The following is a 25,417-nucleotide window of genomic DNA, read 5'->3' on the forward strand; positions in this document are numbered from 1 at the left end:
GACACAATCATCAAGGCACCATCTTTTCCGCTACCTCGGTCAACTCCACGATCCATCGTTGTTCCTATTATGATATACATGGATGCAACATAGAGACGCAATTAATCAATGGTAACAACTCTATAATATGATTACACCTCATGAGCTAACAAGCTAGCTTAATGACTAACATACTAGTCTATGTATCCACGTCGCCAAGTAATGCTTCTTCAAGAACATGTTTTCGTTCTACAAACCCTCAATTATTTTTGACATTTGATTGATTAACTATATATTTTTGGACTAGGGCTCATTTAGTTACCTTAGCAAACTAATTCTTATGAGGCTACAAAAATTACAGTGAGCACATAATATTGTTATAAATCTACTGTAAAAATTTCAGGGCTAGTACTTCTACCAATTCATCATAATAATCCCTACAAGTTCTCGTTTTACCCACTTTAAGTGCTTCAAATTAATTAGTCTGCTCTAGAAAATTCTATGAAACTAAGTGAAAAAATGCATTATCAGATAGGTCATGATTTTAGGAACCTAATAAAATTGGTTTCACAATTTTTGAACATCAACACAATTTTTCATTGAATTTACAAATTTACCTTTGTAGCTAAATTAGAAAAGACTTTAGAAATTGGAAAGGGCCGGCGGTAACCGGATCTGGCCTGGCGGCCCAATACGGCCCACATGGAACACGGTGTGCACAGTAGGCCAGCCTAGCCACGGCCCAAGGTGGGGAGTCTGCATGTGTGCCGACGGTTTTACAAAAGAGTCCCTAATCTATCCATTTATTACGTAGTACTATGCACACTATTGCAATAGAGACACGTTTTGCAGAGAGACCCCTTAACTAGCCTATCTTTACCACGGGATGGTCCCCGGCAGACTGTGTACGATGGCGTGACTCCTACCGATGCAACGCGCGTACACCGACCACCGAAACGAAACACCGGCCCTGCAATCGAGCCGACGAGCGCCGTGGAGCTAAGGCGAAACCTTGGGCGGCGATTAGGAGTTAAATGGTGACTTCTATAGTGCTGCCCATGGTAGCAGCGTGAGCGGTCTAGCGAGCTAACACAATTAACGGACTAAAAGGGGGCGATTGAGCATCAGTAGCTTACAACGAACATGGTCAAGGTGGTGGTGAAGTCAGAGACAACCCCCGCAGTGCTGGCCACGTGCGAGCTAACGGGGCAGCGGTGCTCTGACCGGACACTGGCGCATCACCGCATCTCTAGCGAGGTCCCTAGCCAGAAGGACGTGAGCACCAGCTACAAAAGGTCTAGACGAGTTCTCGACTGCAAGTAATTGAACTTCTACCAGCCCTACGGGCCTTACCCCCAATCGTATCATCCACGACGACGAGATGACTGGCGATCGTGGAAACGCCAAGCTCAACCATGCCGAGGCACAGTAGGGCCTTGATAGGAATTGACTGGCTAGCCAACTCCCCAAACTACGCACAGCTACGAGGAATAGGACCGAGAAGCTCTGGCAAAGTGAATCAACGGACGGAGAGGCGGTGGTCAAGCGCACGGGAGGCCATGGAGCGTGCGTCCGAGCGAACCGAGCAAGTTAAGGCAGGGCAGCTCCAACCAATGGTGACAGTGCGAGTACTAGCGCCTCAGTAACACAACATTGGTGCTTGGCACGACGCGTTTGAATTGGAGCGGCCAAACCCAAGCGGCACACCGGCGTCGGCTAGCTGATCAAAGCAGGGTAGGGAGGCGTCCCATCTCTAGGGTGATCGGGCCATCATCATGGTAGGTGGAATGAGGGGCGGAACAGTTGCCACGTCGGCCCAGCCACGACGGCCGCAGGCTTGACCTGACCCGGTGCGCGGCACGACGGCATGCCTCCCGAGCCCGGCAAGCCCACGTGCAGCGACAGGAGCAAGGCCGCGGCCCTGCTGGGAACAGGCAGGCAGAGCATGGAACGTCGGGAGGCAATGACTGGACGCGCGCGCGCGCCGACGGAACGGCAATCGCCCGACCACGCTTGAGCTCATCTCTAGCCGCACCGTGCACGCGGTGACCGCGAACCCCGACAGAGTGGTTGCTACCAGTGACTTGCACGATTTTTAAAGTGAATCAAATGTTGTCGATCAACTCAACTAGAGTCCAACTAATTACACTAACCCGAGGCCGGTACTACCCACTAGCTAGCGAAACAAATCTTACGCCCTAAGAGCAACTAGAGAGGGAGATAGAAGCGTGCCAAAATGAGCTCATCGCGCCGACGTTAGTTTGCGAACGGATCACCGAAACATGATCCATTACGCGTTCTAAGGGGTTTTGGGCAATTTTTAGGAGTTCCACGTGACAACCAACATGACTTGGACCTACACCATGCTCATGTACTCACTTTGATACAACCAACGGTGCAAAAACACGAATCTAGTGTTTAAGAAATTTAATCAAAATTTAAATGCCAAAACGGTATCGTTATTAGGTTTTCAGACTTGATCATTTTAGTTCTAGAGGCTGGAATTAAATTCCAACTTCAATCCTTGAGCTATCAAAAATACTATTGAACAACATTTATTTACCGAAACAAAAGTTGCATTATCATCTACCAAGTTTGTACTTCCAACTTTATTTAAGTGTCACATACATGTTTTATAGTATTTTTTGCTTAATAAAAAATGATTTTAAATCCTAAGTGATATAACATGACTATTGAATCAACTTTCGTTTAGCATTTATATTGATCGTTTTGAGTTACGGAAATTGATCTACACACTTTATCGCATGCATCGACACATAAACATGAGGCTCATGACATAGCTTAGCAAGTTGTTTAAGCGGTAACACCGAGGGTGTTACAGTTGGCGGCGGTATAGGTCTCCGTCGGACGAGACGGAAACCGCGTCCTTGGGATGGGACAAGACGGAGCCCGCACCCAAGGGGTCGGGCGAGATAAAGCCCGCATCCAAGGGGTCGGGCGAGACGGAGCCCGCGGCCTTGGGGTCGGGCGAGACGGAGCCCGCACCCAAGGGGTCAGGTGAGACGGAGCCCGTGGCCTCGAGGTCAGACGAGACGGAGCCCACGGCCTTGGGGTCGGACGACACCTTTTAATACTTCTTGATCTATCCGGGAAAGTCAGCGTAGGCGCTAACTTTCTTGTTTTGTTGGATTTTAGATTGCCTCAGTTTTGACTTAGAAGTTAAAACAGTTGAGTGTTTTGACAGATTATGCCTTTGTTTGAGTTGTGACTTGTGAATTTTGATAAATGTTTGATGAGTGAATCTTTTTTAGGGGTTCTGAGGTCAACGGACTGTGGGCTGGCACGGCACCCAATTTTGGCCGTGCTCAACGGACCGGCACGGCACGAATTGTGGCCCGTAGTACCGTGCTTGGGCCGAAAGCTAGGCACGAGGCCCGAAGAGGCACGGCCAGGAGACACGGCGTGCCGTGCTAGCCCAACACTGTTTAGGCAGTGCCTGGCCCGTGCCCATGCTGTGTTGAGCCGGGCCGGGCCGTTGGCCAACTATACCTGGCCTCACAAGTCACAACCGGCTGATAGCTGCAGATCAAAAGTGGAGCTATAGCAAGCGAGAAAAGGAAACACCTACTTCTCCCCCAAACTTCTCTCGTCTAGCTACTTCCATCCATCCATCTCTAGATTCTAGTCGCCCTTCAACTAGCTAGTAGTAGTAGCTAGCTTGAAACCAAGTGCAGCTCCAGCATGCAGCGAACTACTGTATAATTATGATCTCTGAAAAGTGACGGAACGAAGCCAAGCAGAGCAGCTCGCCGGCAGGTCGGCCGCCCCGTACAAGGGTTGAATTGAAGCTTCTCAGTATATAGTAGCTCCCATCCCACTTCGGAGCTCAGCCATATAGTTAGCTTTATTCCGCTGCTGGTTGGAAGCCTCAAGCAGCTTCTGCTGGCTGCAATGGAGGAGCAGCTCAGCCCGCTGGCCGTGACGCACCTGCTCCAGCACACGCTGCGCAGCCTCTGCGGCCACGACGACGCGCAGCAGTGGGTGTACGCCGTCTTCTGGCGGATCCTCCCCAGAAACTACCCGCCCCCAAAGTGAGTCCTCGCCGTTCGTTTCGTTGGACATGCATGCGATCGATCTGCATGCGCTCTGGTCTCTTGGGTCCTTCAATGCTCGTCGTCGCTCTTCACGCGCTCTGCATCTAGTAGTTTGGTTTGTTTCAGCCATGGCCGTCTGGGTGGTCGTTGAATGTGTGCTGATTAAATTGTTCATCCGCTGTTCGTCAGATGGGATCTCCAGGGCGGCATATACGACCGGACAAGAGGGAACAGGAGGAACTGGTACGACCTGCTACCTCACGCTCTCATGCTCATGCAAGTTATTATATTACTATTCCTCTTCAATTTCTTATGGATTTGTGTGTTGTTTATACGTGATTATATTCCTGGGTTGCAAATCAAATCAAATTATGTCTGGCCAGGATCCTGGCATGGGAGGATGGATTCTGCAACTTCGCAGCCTCTGCTTGTGACCACGAGGGCGCAGCTGCTCCTGTCGCCGCCGCCGCCGCCTACACGGAGTGTGCTGCCGGGCAGGAGCCCGCCAAGGGCCTGCAGCCTGAGCTCTTTTTCAAGATGTCCCACGACATCTACAACTACGGTGAAGGGTACGTAGCAGTAGTAGTAAGAGTGTAAGACACAATACTAGTACAGGAGTAACTAATATAATAGTCAGCTGCAGCGCTCGTGATTACATGCTAATCGAGTAATCGATCGGCAAGTTTATTATGGCGGTCCCGTTGCTTGGTGATGTGCTTGTGCTTGCGTTATTGAAGGTTGATAGGGAAAGTGGCAGCCGACCACAGCCACAAGTGGGTGTTCCAGGAGGCCCAGGAGCATGAGATCAACCTCATCTCCTCCTGGAGCAACCCTGCCGACTCTGTAAGCATCTCTCTCTCAACCGGATCAAATTACTCCCAAACTTCGATTGCAACACACTAGTGAACACTTGTTTGTTTGCACTTTCGCAGTATCCGAGGACATGGGAGGCTCAGTTCAAGTCTGGCATCAAGGTAGATACAGGCTTGGAGACCGAGAGCTCCATTTGTGCGATTGAAAAAAAGCTCAGCATGCATGACCAAAGCTGACCTGACCGTGCACTTCTTTTATCGTTGCCCTCTTGCAGACCATCGCTCTGATCGCCGTCAGAGAAGGCGTCGTGCAGCTTGGCTCCATGAACAAGGTACACCGGCCGATACTTTTCCACTCCACTCAGCCGCTGTGCACTGCAGCGTGACTGCTAAGTAGTGTGACTTGGTGCATGCATGCATGATTTCTCCTTCTCGCCTGTACCATCAGCAGCGACTAGCGTGCGTGAATGCACGACAAGACGTACACACTAATATGTACCATGCGTACGATCGATCGTGCGGTGTGGCACTGCTGTGCTGCTGTTTGACGAATTGCTGCGCGTGCATGTTTTGCTCCTCTGCACGTAAGTATACACGTACGCACACGCAGGTGGCGGAGGACCTGAGCTACGTGGTGATTCTGCGCCGGAAGTTCGGCTACCTGGAGAGCATCCCGGGGGTGCTGCTGCCGCACCCGTCGTCGGCCGCGTTCCCGGCGGCGGCCCGGTGCTCCGTCGCTGGCCCCGCCGCGGACGCGGCGGCCTGTAGCTGGCCGCCGGGACTCGTCGTGCCGCCGCCGATGGAGCTCTACGACCCCTACGCCCACCAGGCGGCGGCGGCGGCGCAGATGCACATCGTGCCGTCGATGAGCAGCCTGGAGGCGCTCCTGTCGAAGCTGCCATCCGTCGACCCTGCAGCGGCCGGCAGCGGCGGCATGGCGCCCGCGACGATGGCCAGTAAAGAGGAGACCGGCGGCGTGGAGCACTACGAGCGCCATGGCGGCATGGCCGACGTGGCCGCAGGGAGCGGCGGCGTCGCAGGTACTGCGGCCGCCGCAGTATCTTACTACGTCAACGTGGCCAAGCCCAGCGAGGGATTCTAGTCCGTCTCCGTCTCAAGTTGGCGCACGCGCCGATCAGCTGCGCGTAGTCGTTGCCACGTCTTTTTCCTTAGAGCGCGCCGCGTTGCATGATTACTCTACATGGAATCAATCATGTGTCGTGCTCTGTACGTACGTGTCCTTGGAGTAGCCGTACGTGCGTGTACTGTACACGATCAATCAAAACGGTTATAAGGTCGGTCGACAGCAGAGGCACGTAGCTAGCTAGCTTGTAGTACATTCAATGTGGTCGCGGTATATGTATATTGAATGTATGTATGTATGCGTTCTGTGATGCAGTGCTAGCATCACCTAATCGAAGGACTTGGCGTGCACCACTGATCATCCCTACTACAGTAGTGGTAGCTATTTTGTTCTGGAAAATGACTTGTACGTGTCAACGCAAAATGATGTATTCATGTATTGGAACTTCATTCCTGGTGCACGTACAGTACAGGGCTACAGGCTCATGGTGTCACGTTGTGGGTCACGCACGTCCGAATCGATTGGGTTTTTTCTTCTTCTAGATACACAGGTCTAAATGAACAGCATGCAGGCCAGGGACCGAAGCTAGGCCACTATGGTCAGCAGCTGCAAACTGTTGCGCATGTAACGAATCTCGCGAAATTGATTGCTGTTCCTGCTGCCTCATTGAAAGACGGCACCGAACTTGCACCGTGCATGTCCTCCGATCCGCTGACATCGTTTTCCTGGGCGCTGTTCATGTGCTGCTGCTGCCCACAGCTCGTATACGTACGTGTCTGTCGTGGCAGCCGCACGGGAACTCGGGACGCCTAGAGCAGTACTCCTGCCGACAAACCATAATAAAGAGTTGTCGAAGCCGAACGTCCCCGCCGGCCGCCGGCCGCCTGCCTGCCTGATTGCCCCCGGCCGGGCCCCGGGTCCGGGCGTACGTACGGCTGTCCCGTACGTGACGAGATCGACAGAGTCTACAACGAGGACGGTCGGGCAGAACCGTTCGCTGTTGCCGTTTCTTTCAACGGAACCGTACGGTGCCCTTCGCCGGCGTCCCGATCCTGTCTCCCTCTCCCGCGCGCCGCCGTCCGCAAGCTCCTGCATGGCTGCATCCTGGTAGACAGATCGAGCGATCGTGCGAGGCGCGCGTCCGCCTCGCAAGTCACGAGCGCGAGCACGGATCCCGCGGCGCTATCGGCGGATCGGCCCCGAGCAATTTGGGAAAACGTGACACGGCCGAGAGCGAATTGCGAAGAATCATCTGAGGCCATCAGGGATTGGATGGGACACACTCAACACTCATCAGGTCGTCTCCCTACGCATGTGCGCAACAGCGCGCGGCGCCTGTTCACGTCTTTGACCGCACAGTGGCCAGGGGGGCTCTAGACGGGAGATGTCCCTCTCGGCTACAATGACAGGGCAGGCCACCGACGCGCCAACCTCCTCTGACCTTGCGCGCGCGGGCGGCGCGGCCGCGGACGCACCGAGCTCCGGGCCGGCCGGTATGAGAGACGAGCCGACGAGGTGTGGCCGTGTTCCTGGCCGATGGAGCCCGCCGCGCTGCCGGATACTGCCGGTTTGACCCGACGAACACGCGCCATGCTGCTCGCTCGGATAAGCTGGCTAGCGCACGCGACGGCATGCTGGTTTCGCTCAAGACTCGGGCTGGGTCGTTGGGACTCGTTACGGGGCATTGCATTTGCATGCACGACACGGTCGGGTTCAGGGGACGCGGGAGGTGTTCCGGTGCGGCGCCGGGCTTTGACTAGTTGGGCACGAGATGATTTGCGCCATTGGCATTGCATAATGGCGCGTCACTGTTGGCTCGATCCATCAGTCGGTCTCGTCAGCTTTTGTACGGAACGGTCGCTATGGAGCATTGAGAGAGGAAAGTGGCCATTGGCAACCAGCCCGGTTGACATTGGGCCCAACTATGGCCCAACCAGCGCCAGGACAAAAGGTGTGCTTCTGTCGCACGGTCCAAGCTCCAGAGTCCAGACCCTCCCAGCTGAGGCTGCTGAGCTGAGATTTGTTGATTAAAAACTTATAAATACGAGTACTCACAGGTGCTTAACCATCCGAGAACAGTTGTACAGTTGGATTCCACCAGACCACCACTGCAGAGTGCGGACTGCAGAGCGAGGGCGACAAACGGCCTGGTTGGTTTCTGGACTGATTTGGAGGTATTAGTTTATTGTGAAAAAAAAATACTATTGACTAGCGCTGATGCTGAAAAGCTTTCTCCACGCCGCGGCGGCTGGATGCACGGACACGCTGCGTCGACAAGCACTGTGTAAACAATCGCCGCAGTCAACAAAGCTGCCAAAACCCAAAACCCAAAACCTGGCCACGAGGCGATAAGGTGAAGTGGCTAAGCCGTCATGATCAATCACCATCGAGCAATCCACATCCACTGCCAAGCCAGCAGCCGCCGCGGTTTGGCGTGGCTCGGCACTCGGCACTCCCCACCTGCGGCGTATCGGGTATTACATCGGTTATTCGATCATAACTAATTTATAAGATGATTCTATTAAACCTAATTATTTATCATTAACATATGTTTACTGTAGCATCACATTATTAAATTATAGACTAATTAGGTTTAATAAATTTGTCGGACAAATTAGTTTCAATCTGTGTAAGCCACGTTCAGCTTACCTTATATTAGGCTTGTTCGGCTTTTTTTTTTAGCCGAAACAGTATTTTTCTCTTCCAATAATTTAGTCTTTTTATCAGTTTCAGCCAAAATTCTGTCAGCCGAACCAGACCTATAATTAGTTTATTTTTAATACGGGACTAAACTTTACGAGGTCGCAACCAAACACCCGAGTCCGGCCGGCGTGTTTCCGGTTTCCGTGGACGGTGGCTTACGCAGCAGGGCCGTCGAGCGCGGCGGTCCCAGCCGCCGGTGCGCAGGGCTGCGATCAGGTCCGCGCGGCCATTACACACGTGCCGTGGCAAAAGCGCAGGCTATCCCCCCGTGAACCGTGATCGCACAGCTTCTGGCGATCATGCCACTGCTCTGTCGTTTGCATCGAGGCAGCTGAGGGCTTCACGCTTCCACCCCTGTGCTTTCTTGATATCCTATCCATTCAAAGAAAAGAGAAAATTCCCTATTTACCATGAGAAAAACTTCTCCTTTCCTATTTGACATTGACTTTAAAATTTTTTACCTATCATGTATTTCATCTTTTGTTTCCTATTTGACATTTTAGTTACCTTTTGGCCGGTGTTAAGTCCAAGGAGAAAAGACCATCTTATCTTGCCTGTATGTTTTTTTCATGCATATATATATATATATATATATATATATATATATATTCATTCATTTATTTATTTGCAGTTTTTTTTTACTTTTACGCCTAGACACAATACGTCTGAAAAAACATATGGGAGAGATAATTTTTCTACCCTAGACTTAATCAGCCTGTTCGGTTGGTTGGTTCGTATCGTTGCTGGTTCGTAAAGAAGTACTGTTGGCTGGTTTGTGTGAAAGAAAAATATTGTTCCGGCTGAAAATTTACGATCATTTACGACAAGCCTCAGCCAAACGAACAGGTTGAATACCATTACAACCAAAAAGTGACCGAAGTGTCGAATAAGGAAGAAAAGATGAAACAGGGAATAAATAGAGAGAATATTTTATGTTTTGGTATCAAATAAAGAAGTTGAATTTTTTCTAGTGTCAAATAAGAAAATTTCTCAATAAAAATCATTCTAGGTCCGTGAAGAGATCGACGGAATGAGGAGGATTTTAAGTCGTTGGGCTGTGATGCTCTAATCCCTTTCAATCCTCTCCAGTATCCTTCATTGTCCCTCCCAACTCCTCCCAACTCGAACAAAGACTTCAAGAGGAAAAAAAAGGTGCCGGCTATGGGCACCTTGTTGCCTTCCTGCTTCCTTAGTCTGTATCTATCTAGACACATGTGTAGTTTTGCTCGAATTTTGTACCCGTAGATTCTCTTAGGCAGACCTATACTGCTCAAAACAGTTAAAATTCAACATTAGAAGCGCTTTTGAGGAGCGTACACGTATCGAGAAGGAATTAGCCGAGAGCTTGAAGGGTCGTTTAGAAAAAGAAAAAAGTCTACTTCACCCCTCCATCTTTCATACTTGGTCTATTTCACTCCCTCAGCTATGAAACCGTCTGTTTTACCCCTCAACTTTTTAAAACCGTCTATTTTACCCCTGGGCGGTTTTTCAGCGACGGTTTTGCTACAGAACGGTGGGTTGCTACAGTAACGTTGGTTGCTACAGTAGCCGTCTATTAATTAGAATTTATCTATACCTAAGTTATACATAGTCCAATGAGTACGAAATTTTTACTATAGTTCAAGCATACAATAATTAGCGTAGCATAAAAATTTCATCACAATTGGACCATAGAAGCTGCAGTTATGAATTATTCCAATTAATTTCACCACAAAATTAGATTTTCCAATTAATCTAAAGCTAAAAAAAATTGTACTAAAGCATACTGTATTATATATTCATTGTGTAGATCTACTCATGTGGAGTTCAATAAAATTAGATTTTTCATTTTATGATTTTTCTATGATTTACTATGATTTTTCAAAAATTCATCGAAAATAAATAAAAAGAAAGAAAATTCAAAACTGTCGACATTGTAGCAAACCCTATGTTACTGTAGCAAAACCGACGGTGAAAAACCGCCCAGGGTTAAAATAGACGGCTTTGGAAAGTTGAGGGGTAAAACAGACGGTTTCATAGTTAAGGAGGTGAAGTAGACCAAGTATAAAAGGTGAGGGGTTGAAGTAGACTTTTCCCTTTCGAAAAACGTCCCAACCTGGTCCGGGTGGCATTTCGGTCATTGCAGATCCTAAGTCCGCCATCTGCGTGTGGAGTGGAGCTAGGGGACATTTCAAGCACAGTCACAGAAAAACCAAGAGGCTGAAGGCCCGAGCGCTGAAGCTTCTCGAAAGTCGAAACCCTAGACCGCGCGGCCCCTCGCCCTCCGGCCTTCCACGCCCGATCCGATCCAAAATGGTCCGTCCCTCCCCTCGTCCTCTTGGCAAGGCTACGATTTGCCACAGATTTTCAGGATTTTTTTTTCTCATTTTTGTGCTGCCACCAATCTGCTGGTTTTGATATGGCACAATTTATGTGATTTTCTCGTTTGATTCATCCTACTCTGTGCGCGCGTGTGATTTTTGACGGATGCGTGTTTGTTGTGCGCGCAGCATAAGCTAGGTAGAGGAAGCCGGGACAAGGTGCAGCAATTCATGGCAATAACCGGAGCAAGGTACATTTTTTAAATGTTTTGTAACTGTTCAGAGAGATCGGTGTTTAGTGCTAAATTGTGGTTTGGTGGTTAGTGGCGGTGGTATCTGGTATGTCAATTTTGCGGGTTATTGGGAGAACTTGTTTGTAGTGCAGCATTGGAGTTCTGCTATTTTGTACTAATATCATGCTAGTAAGTTCTTTTGGGGTGTAACATGGAATTTAGTATTGTATTTTATTTATTTATATGTGGAAGCACGTGTTACTGCCTGATCTTGATTTGTGATTTTGCGATGGAATTCTCCAACAGGATGGTGGCATTATCCTCCCCTTTTGTTTAGGATGGACCACTTTTCCATCTTTTACCAAAAGTTATCTTTTTTTGTGCTGCAAGAGTGATCCATTGTCATTATCCTGAAAAATCAGTTGGGTTGTACATTACAGTCAGTCATGGGACCAACTGAACCTCCCAGGACTACTGTGCATCTTTAGACACTGCTATCTCAACTTTATTTCTGTTAATTTTGTCAAACATTGCATATTTCACACAGTGAGAAGGCTGCGCTTCAGGCTCTTAAAGCTAGTGATTGGCACTTGGAAGGAGCTTTTGATGTTTTCTACAGCCAACCACAAATTGCTGTTGCTAATACTCGACATCTGGAAGAGCTCTACAACAGATATAAAGGTGAAATATTTTACTCTCTGTTGCGCCTATCATCTTTTTTATGCCTTGTCGCTGATTATTTTTTTTACCTGTACCATCATTTTGTGTCATGACTGCGCAGAACCGGATGCTGATATGATAATGGTGGAAGGCATATCACAGCTCTGCAATGATTTACAGGTCATGTTTTTGGATTTTTTTTTTCTTCTTACTTTGAATGTATGTTACTATGCTAAAGTATCACCCTGCAGTCACTTGTAATGGATAGGTATATCAGGCATCAGGTTGGAAATTTGTGGACAGTGAACTGTGTTTGTTTCATTTATTCTGTGTTTTCTTCATAGTGTTTTTCTATGGAATCCTTGAACTGTTCAATTTTCTTCCTATCTACATTTGCTCTTGATTTGTGAAGTGTAGTAAATTATAGATTTAGAATATCTGCAACAAATAACCTATCTACCATGGCTTTGGGGGTTAAGTTTGGCTGTACTTACTATGTAGACTGGCATGATTGCTAACTTCAGCATTTGTTGCTTATTATTATTTTTGGCCCACAGTAGATACTACTGGCGCTGCATGTATTTTGTTCCCATTATAAGGCACATCATTTATTTTGGTTGGCTATCTTGTCTTCATCTCTGTGTCCTGTTATATGATTCTGATACGCAAATCATGTGTGTTTCCTTTTGTCAGGTGGATCCTCAGGATATTGTTATGGTACGTTCAGATTTTATCTTGTATCTACTTTCTCTATATGAACACTAACCAAATGCATTTGCTTCAAGTTCAAATACGAAAGTTGACACTGGGATACAGCTACTTGTGTTATTTTGTTCATATATGCATTTTGATTACCTCTTCCCTGTTAACAGCTTGTCATATCGTGGCATATGAAAGCTTCCACTATGTGTGAATTCACTCGCCAGGAGTTCATTGGTGGACTGCAGTCAATAGGGTGAGACTGATCTGTGCGATTTTTATAATCATTTGTGCTACAACTTGAGATTCTGAAGTGTAAATAGATCGAATAGTTTCAAAAGATCTGACTCATTTTCAGAGTGGATTCAATAGAGAAGCTTCGCGAGAAGTTACCTTCATTGCGAGCTGAGCTTAAAGATGATCGTAAGTTCTCTTTTTTCAGTTCGAACTGCTGCTAGTGTAGCACATATGTCATTTGAATACAAATGCTTGCATAAGTAGCTTGTTCAGCCAAGGGATAGACTAGTTATGAATGGTTTCATCTGCCTATCACATACCTGCTCACTTCATACAGAGAAGTTCCGCGAAATATACAACTTTGCATTTGCCTGGGCAAGGGAAAAGGTATGGCATTTGCTGTGCACATTATTCATGAAACTGTATCAGAACATTTGTTTCATTCATAACTTGAAAAACTATATTGAAGACATATTGTGCTTGATTTTATAGGGCCAGAAATCTCTCGCATTGGAGACTGCTATTGGCATGTGGCGGTTGTTATTTGCTGAAAGGAACTGGCCTCTCATTGACTACTGGTGCCAGTTTCTACAGGTGTATACCAACTTATTTTAGTAGCTAATCGCAAAGGTTTTTTTTCCCTGCTGTGATAAATTTATTGAATTTGTGTTTACTTGTTCGAACTTCTTGGTTTCAGGTAAGGCACAATAAAGCAATCTCCAGGGACACATGGGCGCAGTTATTGGAGTTTGTAAAGGTAACCTGAATACGATCACACGCGAAATGGATATCCATCATATTTGGAGACCATGCCATACTGTAGATGAATCTGCTTGTCGTGTAATGCATTTCTGCTCTTATCTTGTTGCTTCAGACAATCGATCCTCAGCTAACCAACTATGACGAAGAAGGTGCTTGGCCCTACCTAATCGATGAATTTGTGGACTACTTGAAAGAGAATGGGCTTGTCCAGCATAGAAGGTGAACGGAATTGGGCTGTAGGGGGCCGAATTCGTCACCCACCAGGCCACCATCATTGTATAACTGAATGGTTGGATGCTTGTATATTCATTGCACTATTGGTAGCTAATGCAGCTTATGCGCCTGGGCCTGGAGTTTATCCTCGATAACCAAAACTTGTGTTGAATGCTGTGATGTGCAACGAAGGCCAGTATGGACTTTAAACACCGGTTATTGCCATTTTCTATCCTTATCACGTGCCTCGCCAACTGATTATTGGTGATTCTGAGCTCGTTGCATGAACATGGCATCATTAATTATCTTGAATTCTTAACTGTTTCGCAGCGTAATACTGATGACTATATATACTGTAATAAGAAACATAATAAATCGGGACATGCACAAAATCTGCCTTTGCGACGCACCAGAATTCGAAACCAAGCGATCCCTTCTGACAGTCCTTGAATTGGTGAAATCAGATACGTGTGCACTGATGACGCCTTCGATGTGCCGATCGATGGCATGCCCTTTACCAATAGCATCTCTACCAGTCAGTATCTATTGTCTAAGCATACAGATTGGTAGATTGATTTCCTAAGTATGTTCAAAAGGAACGGAGGCCATTAACTTGCGTTCAGCCAAAACAGAGCTAAGGCGCGTACAACGGTACAAGGCACAACATGGCAACAGAAGACGTCATTGCCTTGCTCTAATCAACCATTAGGAACCCGAGAGAGCGAGCCATTCCAGGGTCTACCTGCTTCTCCATAGGACGCCGAGGCAGCCTCCACCGCTGTTAAGACAGACTTCCGCGACATGGATACTGCATGTCAGCAATCGGATTATCGCAACTGGTTCTCCTTCTCGGTGGCTGCGTTTTTTCTCAGCTGAGACGGTGGCCTCGTGGCGGCAGTTCCAGTGCTATCCTTGTTGCCGGTGCTCACGGATTGGTCGGGCTTGGCAGCATTGCGGTCCGTGAGTGGGGGAGGGTTGCTCTCCGCAGGAGTCACTGAGGACATGGCTCTCGGTAGCTTGAGGGGAATATCGGCTCTGTCCCGAGGCGCAGCTTCGGTGGTCTCTGGCTCGGACGGCAGGAGAGGTCCTGAGACGAGTTGAACTGTCGACTTGCGCCAGTTTTTCCTGGGCTTCTTTGTCTCGGCAGTTTGGTTAACCTGAGAACACAACAGTTGCACAGAGTGAGGCAATGCCACAATGCCACAACGCCAGATGTTGCTATGAATTACTCCTTATTAACTATAGTTGTGCAGATAGAATGATGGATGCAGTGGTTAACCACAACACCAAGACATAAAGCACAGTACTTACCGCATTATTACCAATGTTAGCCAAAGGCTTTCTTGGCTCTGCATCTTGGGCTTCCTTCTCAGAAAACGCGTTCTGAAGAAGCATGGCTCCCTGATTGGCCTTTTCTTTAGTAGAAGAATCCCTGTTAGAACATTTGGAGTCCTTACAACAACAGCCTGCACCACATTGTGCACCTGAGCCTCTGCACTCACACTTGTTGGTCTTGCATGATGAGGATTTTGAGCATGAACAGCCGTCCGATGGAATATTTTTGGGCCGAATGCACTTTTCATCTGAGGGCTTCTCTGGTTCTGCATTGTCGTCTTGTGTATTTTGACAATCTAGCTTAGGATTTGAACTGCTAGACACTCTTCTCTGATGTTTTTTCGCTTTCATGTTCGACTGTACCCAGTCTGAATCAGATCCATCACTCATACTCTCTAACTCATCTGAGTGCTCACCGTCTGAAATGTCCATATCGTCCACCCAATTGATGAAGTTGTCCTTACTAAAACCAAAATGCTGGGAAGATCGAACGCTCTGCATGTAGGAGGGATGGTCAGACATATCTAACATGAAAAACAGCAAAGAGTGCATACTGACTACGAATATCGCTAGATGAGCTCTAGATAAACTTGAAGGCACTCACAAAGAAAAATACCTTACGCTGAACAAATCCAGTGCCATTTGACCTAGCAGATTTCTTTGCATTGTTCAATGCAGTGAAAAGCTGCCGATTAGTAGAAACTAGAAAGTGTTAGCATGTGCACGATCACAACCAATATCGTAATACACAATAATTTTATACTTTAGTGTCATCAAATTTGCACAGTACAAAACTGGGAGAATCTTTACCTGCGTATTTTGGCTCCTTAGATCCATCAATTGTGTTTCTAACTGTCTGATTCCACTATTAAGCACAACCACCTTTTCCTTCAATTCACTAATGGTGTGTTCTTTTTCATTACAAATCACCTCTTTATCCAGTACTTGACACCTAGAAGCAAAATACAGATAATAAGAATCTGCAAATCAGGAATGTGCATACATAGCATACATCATAAATCCTTTGAAAGAATGCAAACTACAGCATACCTTGCAGATGATACTATCTGGAAAAGGTAGTTCATTATGTTCTTTGCCTCTGGGAGGGACCTGACATGGTACCATCTACCTTTACCATTGAGTACACGCTCCCGCTCCTCTGCTTCTGACAGTTGAGAAGCCATAGACACCATGGCACTAGATGATGAGGACAACATGTTCTCTAATGCTGATATCCTAGAACTTCTAGCACTAGGAGACATAGCTTGAGGACAATCACTACAAAAATAACACTAGTAAGCGACAATTCAGAGACACTGAAACAGATCAATTAACCCCTAAAAACAAAAGAGATGTAAATCACCAAACCTCATCTTGTGCTTTGATTCCTCCTTTAGCTTTGCTATTTCCTTGGATATTGCTGCTCTCCTGTTTTAAGGGGGGAAAGCAATTTCAAACAGGGGCAGTTGTCCAAAGGTAATGAATGCTGTGCAAAATATATAAAGAATCCACCATATTTCAATTACAGTTCATATATTATGTTGCTCAGGTTAACCATATTTGAATTACAGTTCATATATTATGCTGCTGAGGTTAGAAAGCAAAGGAGTGAATAATCGATATAGGTATATCAAGCCATAAGGAATTTTGGAGACAGTTAATGATGCCACAGTTTCAGCAGGAATTTTAACACATTATGGTCAGTGCAAAATCTTACTACTAGCCCATTATTTCTCTTCACAGAATTATGTGTTAGGAAATCAATAGAGTTGTAATATAAACAACTTGGCAGAAGGAAACTATTTCAACATTTATATGCACTGTCCTATGGATTGGCCTGGTCTAACCACACGGGAGCACAATAGCAAATTATTTTGAGTTCATATTTACATTGCATAACTACAAATCTATCTGTCTCATCATAAAAAAATGCCAACATATATGCATATAGCACACCACAAAATAACATAAGCACTAGAAGGTCAAGATCTACAAATTATCAATGCAAAACAAAGACTTACTCTTGCATTTGTCGCTCGTAATATGAGCGTAATTCGTGTGCCCTTACAGTGACTTCCAGTTCATCGTCAATAGCTCGCATTAAGGCCTAGTGACACATAAAAAAAAAATGTTTCAGACACAGTATAAAATGCAGATGGGGAATAGTTTTTCCATTCCCTAACAAAGGTTCCTTGAAGGATACCTGCATCCCCGAACCATTTGCACCTCCTGAAAAAACAGGAAGCCAAAACAAGTAGTAAAAGTAGTCAGCTAAATAATGAGCACACATGAAACCTAATGGTAAAGAATATGAAGCCATTGGCCATGGCTTCCTACCATATGTTTCACGTGATGACTTCTTTGCTTCCAGTAACTCCTTCAATCTTTTTGTAGCAGCTGCTGCTTCCTCAGTTTTCCTCTGTAACACCTACAAATTTCAAGCAGAATGGTGTAGGCGACAATCATGTTATTTTAAAGCTGAAAGAGGAAAAAATGAGGAAACTTACCATTTTCTGCCTCTGATTTAAGGCCAAGAGCTTGTGCATCTCATATTCATTTCGTCTCCCTTCCTTCTTGAGCTAATTAATGGATATACAGCACTATCAGAACAAGATCTTTGAGAAAGAAGTTTGTAAACATGATCAACCTGTAAGAACAATTACCTGAAGTACTTCCTTTTCACGGGCAGCCTTCCAAGACCTAAACTGTTCAGATTCTTGCTTGATCTTTTGTTGAAGTTGAACCTACATAGAATGAAAGGAATATATGTCAGGAAAAAAACTTAAATCACATTCAAAAACATTTGGACGAGAAAACACCTTCTGAGATTTTATACGCTGAATATCTTCTTGTAAACGTTTTGCTGCCTCGTCACTTTTCTGTTTCTGCCTTAGAAGCTGTTGTTGAGCTTCCTGCTTTTTCTTGAGCTCATGGACCTGCAAATGGTGTGTTCTTAGTATTGATGAGGAATGCAATGCAACAAGCATTTAGCTGAATGTACAAACCTGGGATTCAAGTGCATTCAGCTTCTGAAGATAATTTTCTTTCAGTTTTTGAGCATTGTCATCCGTAGAAGAAGATATATTGGTTAATGCATGGCGAAGATTCTCTATTTCTTTCTACAAACAAGAATAGTGTTACTAGCGTGTCAGGAAAAAAAAAGAGAGCATAGTGTCAGCAAGGTAAGCTAGTAAAAACCTGAAGAGCTTTCTTTTCTTGCTCCAACTCATTTAACTTCTTTTCATAATGTTGCTTGAGAACAGAAGTATCACTCTTGGCAAATTGTTTCATCTCTTCCTTTTGAAACATGAAAAGGAGGTATAATTATAATCTACAAGGTGAATCAAGGCACAAAATAATGGACTAACAGATTGAGGATACATAACTACATCAGTACGGCTAGTGTTAGTAGGGCTTAACAAACAAAGAAGTCAAAATAGTAGAGACAGGGGACTAGTACCTCCTTTTGCTGAAGTCGTTTATCTAGTTCCTGAAGCTCTTTGTCAAGTTGGTCTTGCATGGATGAATGTTCTCTCTCCTTTTCTTCTTCATCAACTTCACCTGAAAATACTCAAAATAGTACAGTTATTGATATACAGTTTGGAAAGGACACTTGTGGTCTAGGCTGAAAAAATATTCGTCAGTTTTAGGAACAAGTTTGGTGAATAAAAATGTGATACAGTAAAGGTAATGTTCATTGCTGATTTCTAACATCTTTCCAGGAAATGATTAAACAAATAATCAACTAGAATATGTTTTTCTTTCAAGTGTTTTATGTAGTAACATCAATCTTGATAGCAAGCTACAGCACAACCTATATTCCCAAGTAAAGGTTCAGCTTTAGAAGCGAAATCTAAATTAATCATCATGTGGAAAAACAATAAAATATTGTAAGCATAGCCGAATAATTCTGAAAAGGGTCAACTGTTGAAAAGAAAGCTACTTCTCACTATAAATGATTTGAGGAAATGTCTTAGTGGCTTACTTGAAGCATCAGGTGTTCCTACTTCACATCCAGAACCCAATTCATTTAGTAAAATGTCCCGCTCCATGGCAAGCTGATCATTTAAGCCATGCCTGCAAGCATTGGAGAAGTTTTGCCGCATCAGTTCACTCTCCAACTGCTGTATTTTCGATATGTAGCCCTTCAAGAGGTCCATGTCCTGATAAGAACAAAAGAGGTTGTGGTGAGATGGTATAAAAGGATGAGTATAAATCCTTTTAGGGCATATAGATGTAGTTACACTCACTTGGTCGTTATCAGCATTTTCAATATCATCCCATGATTTTCCATTCCTCGCGGATTCAATCTTCAGCATCAACTGATCCCTTTCCAACTGTGTCAAAGTTGAATAAATGGAAGTCCTTAATAAATTTAACATTCTAAGGTGATATGTCAGAAGCGATTTTCATGTCTAACTGGTTGGTTCCTGCGCTATAAATTAATTGCATATGATTACCATAGAGAAATTTTACACAAGACTGAGATCATAGGCATATATCGAGCTAAGAGAAATGAAAATGTTTTTTTTTTAAGGAAGAGAAATGAAAATGTTACATCACAAATCCAGCATTTTCGAACAGAACAAAAAAGTTAATAGATTCATAGATACCTGAGCAGCCCGTGCCCGCTCTGCCAACTGCTCACATGACAATTCCCTTTCCTTGAGTTCATTGTTAAGCTCAGAATTCTTTAGCTCAAGAAGAGAGACCTTTTTCTGCAGCAACTGAAAGACACAGGAAACAAAATTAGGTCACAAAATCAATTGGTTGGGCCAGCCAGTCAAGACAAGACAAACCCACCTGAAGTTCTTCTAACGCTGCACTCCCACTGCGGGAAAACAAAAGTTCAGTTTGCAGCTGCTCCAACTGGCTCCTCAATTTTTGCATCTCTGCTGTAGCTGGATCACGGTTTACCACTGCTTTGTTTTGAATGTTCCGTGCGCGATTGGCATATTTGAGTGTATTTATGGTTTCTTCTGCATTTATATCAGCAGGGCTAATGCATGCTGCATGAAAAGAGTAGCAAAGCATGATTTAAGTGCCTCAAACACTAGGACTAGGATATATGTCTTGGAAAAAAATAGACCTACCAATCATGACAGTTTTGCTATTTCCTCCTAGAGAATCCTGCAAAAACGATTTATGTTTTGAGACAAGTCCAAATGCATATCCAACAAACAAAGGCATTTGTAAGCCTAATACAGCCCATAGGTCCATGAATCTGGCACTAAATAATATTATCATAAGGAAATTCAAATGATGAGGTGTACATATAATACTAAATTGGCATGGAAATAAGTGCTGAAACATTACATTACTATGAGCATAAGAGCTCTCACCTGTAGAAGACGGGTTAATTTGCTATCCCGGTATGGTACAAATGCCCCTTCTTTCCTTTTCTTTTCGTCTCCTAATGCACTTATAACATTGCCAAGAGCTAGAAGGCCTTTATTTATGTGTATCCCTGTGGACATGAAATAAGCAACAATCTTATAACCAGTTGCACAATTATCCGATGAACTAAACCAACATGTATAAACGTTCGGTGAGCCTCAATCACCTTCTTTAAGCCTAAGTCCATCTGCTCCAGTACGTTTAGCCCTTTCAGAACCAGCAAGATCAACTAGGTGAAACTTTGATGATATTATATCATAATCACTGCTGGCTGACTTGTCAGATGTACCGGATGTTCTCTTTTGTTCAACGCATATTGTAAAGATGGCATGAGAGCGACTACAGATAAGCAGCACCGTCCAAATAAGAACGTTATTACTTTATTAGAATGCACAGCAAATATAGTGAACAAACAGAACAGCAATGTACTCTGCACTAATGGTCCTTGCAGAAAGAAAACACATGTATGATGTATGTACAGCGTACCTCGACTGCCTATTCATGTTTGTGCTTGCTGTTGCACGTGACGAGGACCCACGTGTCAAATATGATGCCATTTCTTCTTTTGACTTCACCTCTGCCTCTGTGACACCAGCAAGGGTTATGCCTCCAGTTGCAGTCTCTCGAATTTGAATCGGCACTCTGCCAGGCGCTGATGCTTTTGCCATAGAACCTGTATCAAGTCTTACAGCAGCTTGATTTGCATCGAGCAAATCGAAAACATCTTCCTTGAATATCTGAAATCCATAGCAGCACAGCACAGAATGATAACAAGCTAAGAGCCACTGGTACAAATAAGAAAGAGACAAGTGCCACTAGGTATCTCACCTCAATAAAAGACACTCTAATTAAAATCTCTGAGCCATCCTTTGAGGTATCAACTTTTCTAAATATTGTATCCATAACTTGAGGAATTATCCCTCTGCAGTTGCCTTCACCACTGTAGTCAGTACCCATTGTGTATGTCTTGCCAGAACCAGTCTACAGTTGTCAAATCAAAGGAAAACGACTTAATTAACCAAATAATCATCAAAATGACAGTCATCTAACAAAACACTGGCAACTTCATCATACAAAAGAAATGCACCTGGCCATACGCTAGAACAGTGGCGTTGTATCCGCTGAACAATGCGTCAATCAAGGGGTGCACGCATTGCTCAAATATTAATGATGATGAAGGGCCCGAGCTGCCATAGACATGATCAAAGGTGAAGACATGGGGCCCAATTTGAACCTGAAACAGCACAGAAACAAATGATCATCTGTCTGAACTCACGAACCATTTCGAAAATGTATACCCTTGCAAAGAGGCATGTGCTGAGCTTATATACGTTCAGAATCTGATTCAACAAGTATATTGTAATTTCTACTACGAAATTATATAATACTATAGAAGAGTCACGAAATCAGCAAATACGATGGTCCTGAGCATCCTCCACTGGAGATCTTCAGCACCTATGTAAGCCCTTGGATCAGCCCATCCAAATTTTTATACAAGCGATGCTGATGAACACATCAATTCCAAGTCCCGGAAACATCAAGTTTTCCACCAGCAGACCAAACCAATCAGACACAACAATCGGTACCTGCGGTTCGCCGGGCGTGACGGTGACGCAATCAGTGCAGCCCTCCTGCAGCTCGACCGTGATGAGCGGCCTTATGTTGACGGCCACCTTCACGCTATCCTTCTGCGGATGCGCGGCCGCCGCCTCCGAGGTCTCCATCGGAACCCTAACCACGAATTCCCAGGCTGATCAGACGAACACCACTGAATACCCTAAAATCGACCCCAAAATGCGGGGGAAATACTCACCTCAAACCGGCGGATCGGGCCGGATTGGCGACGCCCTGCGACATACAACGGCGAGCTGCACGTGGATTGCGGGTTCGGGACGCGGCGAGCTTATCTAGGGTTGGGGATCAATCGCCCCGTCGAGGAGACAGAGGGGAGGAAGAGAGAAACGAGCGAAATGGCGAACGGGTGAGAGCGAGAAGCGCCCGCTCGGAGGATTTCGAAAAACTAGGGCGCCGCGTGAGCCGCGGCGGCTGCGGGCTGCCTATAATACTCTTCTCTCTTATCTTAGTCTTAAGTCTTAACGCAGACCGTGTCTATGGACCGATCACTGAATGGAGTTATATATGGTCGTGTGTGTGAACACGGGACCGGTATCCGGTGGTGTATGCCAGTATGGACTAAGTGTATAGAAGTTCTGTATCAAGTGACAAGAAACGGGCCCGCAACGAGCTGTGAAGACTCGACGAACCTGGTCTATGCTCATAGTGCATCTGCCCCGTCGATTTACAAATCCATTGCTCGATCAACCGTTCCTTTGCGGGGTGGGTTACACGTTGTTTGCGAGCGTGGTCTATGGGCGTTGGAGAGGGTGGTGGTGGGTTGGTGGCCCCAGATGCAGCGCTGCAGACAACTCCACGTTCGGATGCGGTTTCGAATTCAAACAACAGGAAATGACGATTCTAGCCATGAGAACGGCTCTTTTTGTTGGGCAGTGCCCTGTTCTGTTGGAAGGGGATCTCAAAGCGTAAACTGGATTAACAATCTTTGTTATTATATAAGGAGATTGGATCGACAACTTAACATTGAGCCTAGCCGTAGGGTCAAACCCCTAATTGCTGAAGATGGGCACAACTGGGCCGCAATACATTGCTAGTTTTCATATGCTAATTTTGGAGTCTAAAGCCTAGTCATCATATTTTTATTGTTTGTTTGAGCCTAGCTTTCACGTGACAGTGAACCACTGAAATGGAACATATAAATGGAACCATGATAGGATCTAGTTTCAAATTCATAAGTAACTGTATGATTCAAGCCTTGTGCCTTAGTTAGGCCGGGCTACAATCAAGCTTTCCGTGTTTCACAAATTATTTGATACTCCCTCCATACTAAAAAAAATAAAGTCATTTTCGACAGCGACACGGTCTTCAAAGCATAATTTTGACTACTTATTTTTATAAAGATATTTATCAAATAGTGATATATGTAAATTTTTGTGAAAGTATTTTTCAAGACAAATCTATACATATAGTTTTCACATTTCCAAACTCAACAACTTAAAAGTTATTCATGATTTATATTCCCAATATTTGACCCAAGCCTTGTCCAAAATGACTTCATTTTTTAGTATGGGGGAGTACTTAGCTATTCAGGATGTGAGGTTCATATTGGTCTACTTTGGATTGTATTTTCTGAAAATTGTCTATTTTGGATTATAGGAGAAATAGATGAATTCTAGTGTGTTCGATTCATATAAAAAATCTATGATACTTCGGAACAAAGAACTAGAATCCTACAAATTCTTTTGAAATCGGTATTATCATAGGAATTTTGGAGGAAAGTAAGCATGAGGTCCAGTGTCCATGTGTTTTCTTTCCTCTGTCTTAGGATTCCTATATTTTTCTCTCTATACCATCCAAATGCTTCTTTTTTACCTCTATGCATTCCAGATTTTTGTTGGATTTCAATTTCATATAGGCTCTCAAGTCATGTGTTTTATCTATTCCTACATTTTAATAATCCCATGATCCAATAGTATCGTGATTATGTAGGTAATAAAAGATGAGTTATCATGGTCAACAGTGATGATCCGCTTGTGTCTCTATCAATCTCAATATCTACTAGGCCAATTTCTAATGGGCGCCATAGGCCAATTTCTAAAGGGTTCTTACGATTCCACCAAGTAGAGGAATGCACTCAATATTTTCCATGTATGTAAGCATATCTGCATGTATTGTTTTTTTTAGAAATAACGCATGGTTAGTATAAGAAAAAAATGTTGCCTCTACCCTAAGAAGACCAAAGGTGAATTATGTCACTTTAAACTACCTTGCTCCAGTTGAAAACTTGCACAAGATAACACAAAAAAACATTTTTGTATAGAGGTGACTGAGATTTATCTAGTATTCTAGTGTGACTATTTCTACCACAAAAGAGGTTTGCAGCCTTGTGTAATGTCTTAGCAACTACGCAAATGTAAGAATATAAATGTGGTAAATAAAAAACATGACGAAGAGAGCGCAAACTCATAACAAGGATTTATCATGTGGTACCAATGACAAAACACCATCCTAGTCCACGTGGAAGCAATCACCAAGATTATTACTTTTGACTAACAAGCCTCTTCAAATCACAACTCTTGAACATTCCTCGAACCGGATGTGGCACAATGCACAAACCTACAAGTTGCAAGGCAAGTGTCACAAATGGCACCTCCCTCTCGATGATTGTTATGGTGTTCACTTTAGAGTTTGACCCACCAGAGCAATGATGTCCTCATCCTTGCCCAAGTTTCTTGCCTTCACTCAGCACCAAGTCGGTTGACAAATTTGAACCACCAAGGCAAGGATTTCCTCGTCCTTCATATTGTTGCACATATTCGTTGTTAGACCATCTACATGTAGAGATGGGATGCCCAAGCCCATTTTAGTCATTATACTGTATAACATGTAAGCATCCATCTTGTACAATTCATAAACCTCAATATCTAGGCTTAACTCTACGACATAGGTGAAACCACATAGGGCCCAGGTCAGAATGGGCTTAGATCCTAGATATACATCAATATATGTATACGTTGGCATTGAAGGCCTCAAAGCCTAGTGATCCAACCACCACAAGAATGGAACATCAAAGTTGGTGGCACAAAGTGAGTTGGTAGTTCGATGGTGGCACAAAGTGAGTTGGACCTCTGCTTGGCAAGCACAAATAGGATTGCGCTCGTAAGAATCGATGAATCATTCATTTGCCTATCGCGCCACCATGCCTCATTTGCTCTTTATGCATGGTCTTTAGTTTGACCACTGTCACCCCACAAATTGTCTGATGCCTTGGTCAACTCGCTCACTGGTGCTCGGTCTCTAGGCTGCTCCGTCGCTAGTCTTTCTCTGGTCCTAGGCTCCTAGGTTGAGCAAATGACGTCGCCATCTCACACCT

At 44.9% G+C, this 25,417-nt stretch overlaps 3 protein-coding genes across 3 annotated transcripts; 2 read left to right on the plus strand and 1 right to left on the minus strand.

Moving 5' to 3' along the window:
• Positions 1-3,543: 3,543 nt before the first annotated feature.
• Positions 3,544-6,339, plus strand: LOC136474774 (protein RICE SALT SENSITIVE 3-like). The gene is made up of 7 exons (XM_066472332.1): positions 3,544-4,031; positions 4,224-4,277; positions 4,418-4,603; positions 4,772-4,877; positions 4,967-5,008; positions 5,122-5,178; positions 5,457-6,339. Exons 1-7 carry the CDS (start codon positions 3,892-3,894, stop codon positions 5,946-5,948), a joined length of 1,077 nt encoding a protein of 358 aa, XP_066328429.1. The 5' UTR covers positions 3,544-3,891; the 3' UTR covers positions 5,949-6,339.
• Positions 6,340-10,774: 4,435 nt separating this feature from the next.
• LOC136478069 (uncharacterized) lies at positions 10,775-13,975 on the plus strand. The gene is made up of 11 exons (XM_066476394.1): positions 10,775-10,928; positions 11,123-11,184; positions 11,714-11,847; positions 11,948-12,006; positions 12,520-12,543; positions 12,699-12,781; positions 12,884-12,948; positions 13,100-13,149; positions 13,255-13,356; positions 13,460-13,519; positions 13,637-13,975. Exons 1-11 carry the CDS (start codon positions 10,926-10,928, stop codon positions 13,745-13,747), a joined length of 753 nt encoding a protein of 250 aa, XP_066332491.1. The 5' UTR covers positions 10,775-10,925; the 3' UTR covers positions 13,748-13,975.
• Positions 13,976-14,171: 196 nt separating this feature from the next.
• Positions 14,172-22,493, minus strand: LOC136478067 (kinesin-like protein KIN-4C). The gene is made up of 27 exons (XM_066476393.1): positions 22,283-22,493; positions 22,056-22,200; positions 21,557-21,703; positions 21,298-21,450; positions 20,956-21,206; positions 20,636-20,808; positions 20,415-20,539; positions 20,166-20,202; positions 19,876-20,081; positions 19,686-19,799; positions 19,323-19,409; positions 19,058-19,235; positions 18,533-18,633; positions 18,271-18,369; positions 18,078-18,191; positions 17,892-18,008; positions 17,736-17,816; positions 17,580-17,651; positions 17,410-17,500; positions 17,276-17,301; positions 17,094-17,179; positions 16,441-16,500; positions 16,123-16,350; positions 15,883-16,024; positions 15,689-15,757; positions 15,049-15,567; positions 14,172-14,894 (listed from the first exon to the last, which is right to left on the minus strand). The coding sequence occupies exons 1-27, from the start codon at positions 22,324-22,326 to the stop codon at positions 14,565-14,567; spliced, it is 3,795 nt and encodes a 1,264-aa protein (XP_066332490.1). The 5' UTR covers positions 22,327-22,493; the 3' UTR covers positions 14,172-14,564.
• Between the last annotated feature and the right edge of the window lie 2,924 nt (positions 22,494-25,417).

Source organism: Miscanthus floridulus, chromosome 8 (assembly GCF_019320115.1).
Source record: "Miscanthus floridulus cultivar M001 chromosome 8, ASM1932011v1, whole genome shotgun sequence".
NCBI lineage: Eukaryota > Viridiplantae > Streptophyta > Magnoliopsida > Poales > Poaceae > Miscanthus > Miscanthus floridulus.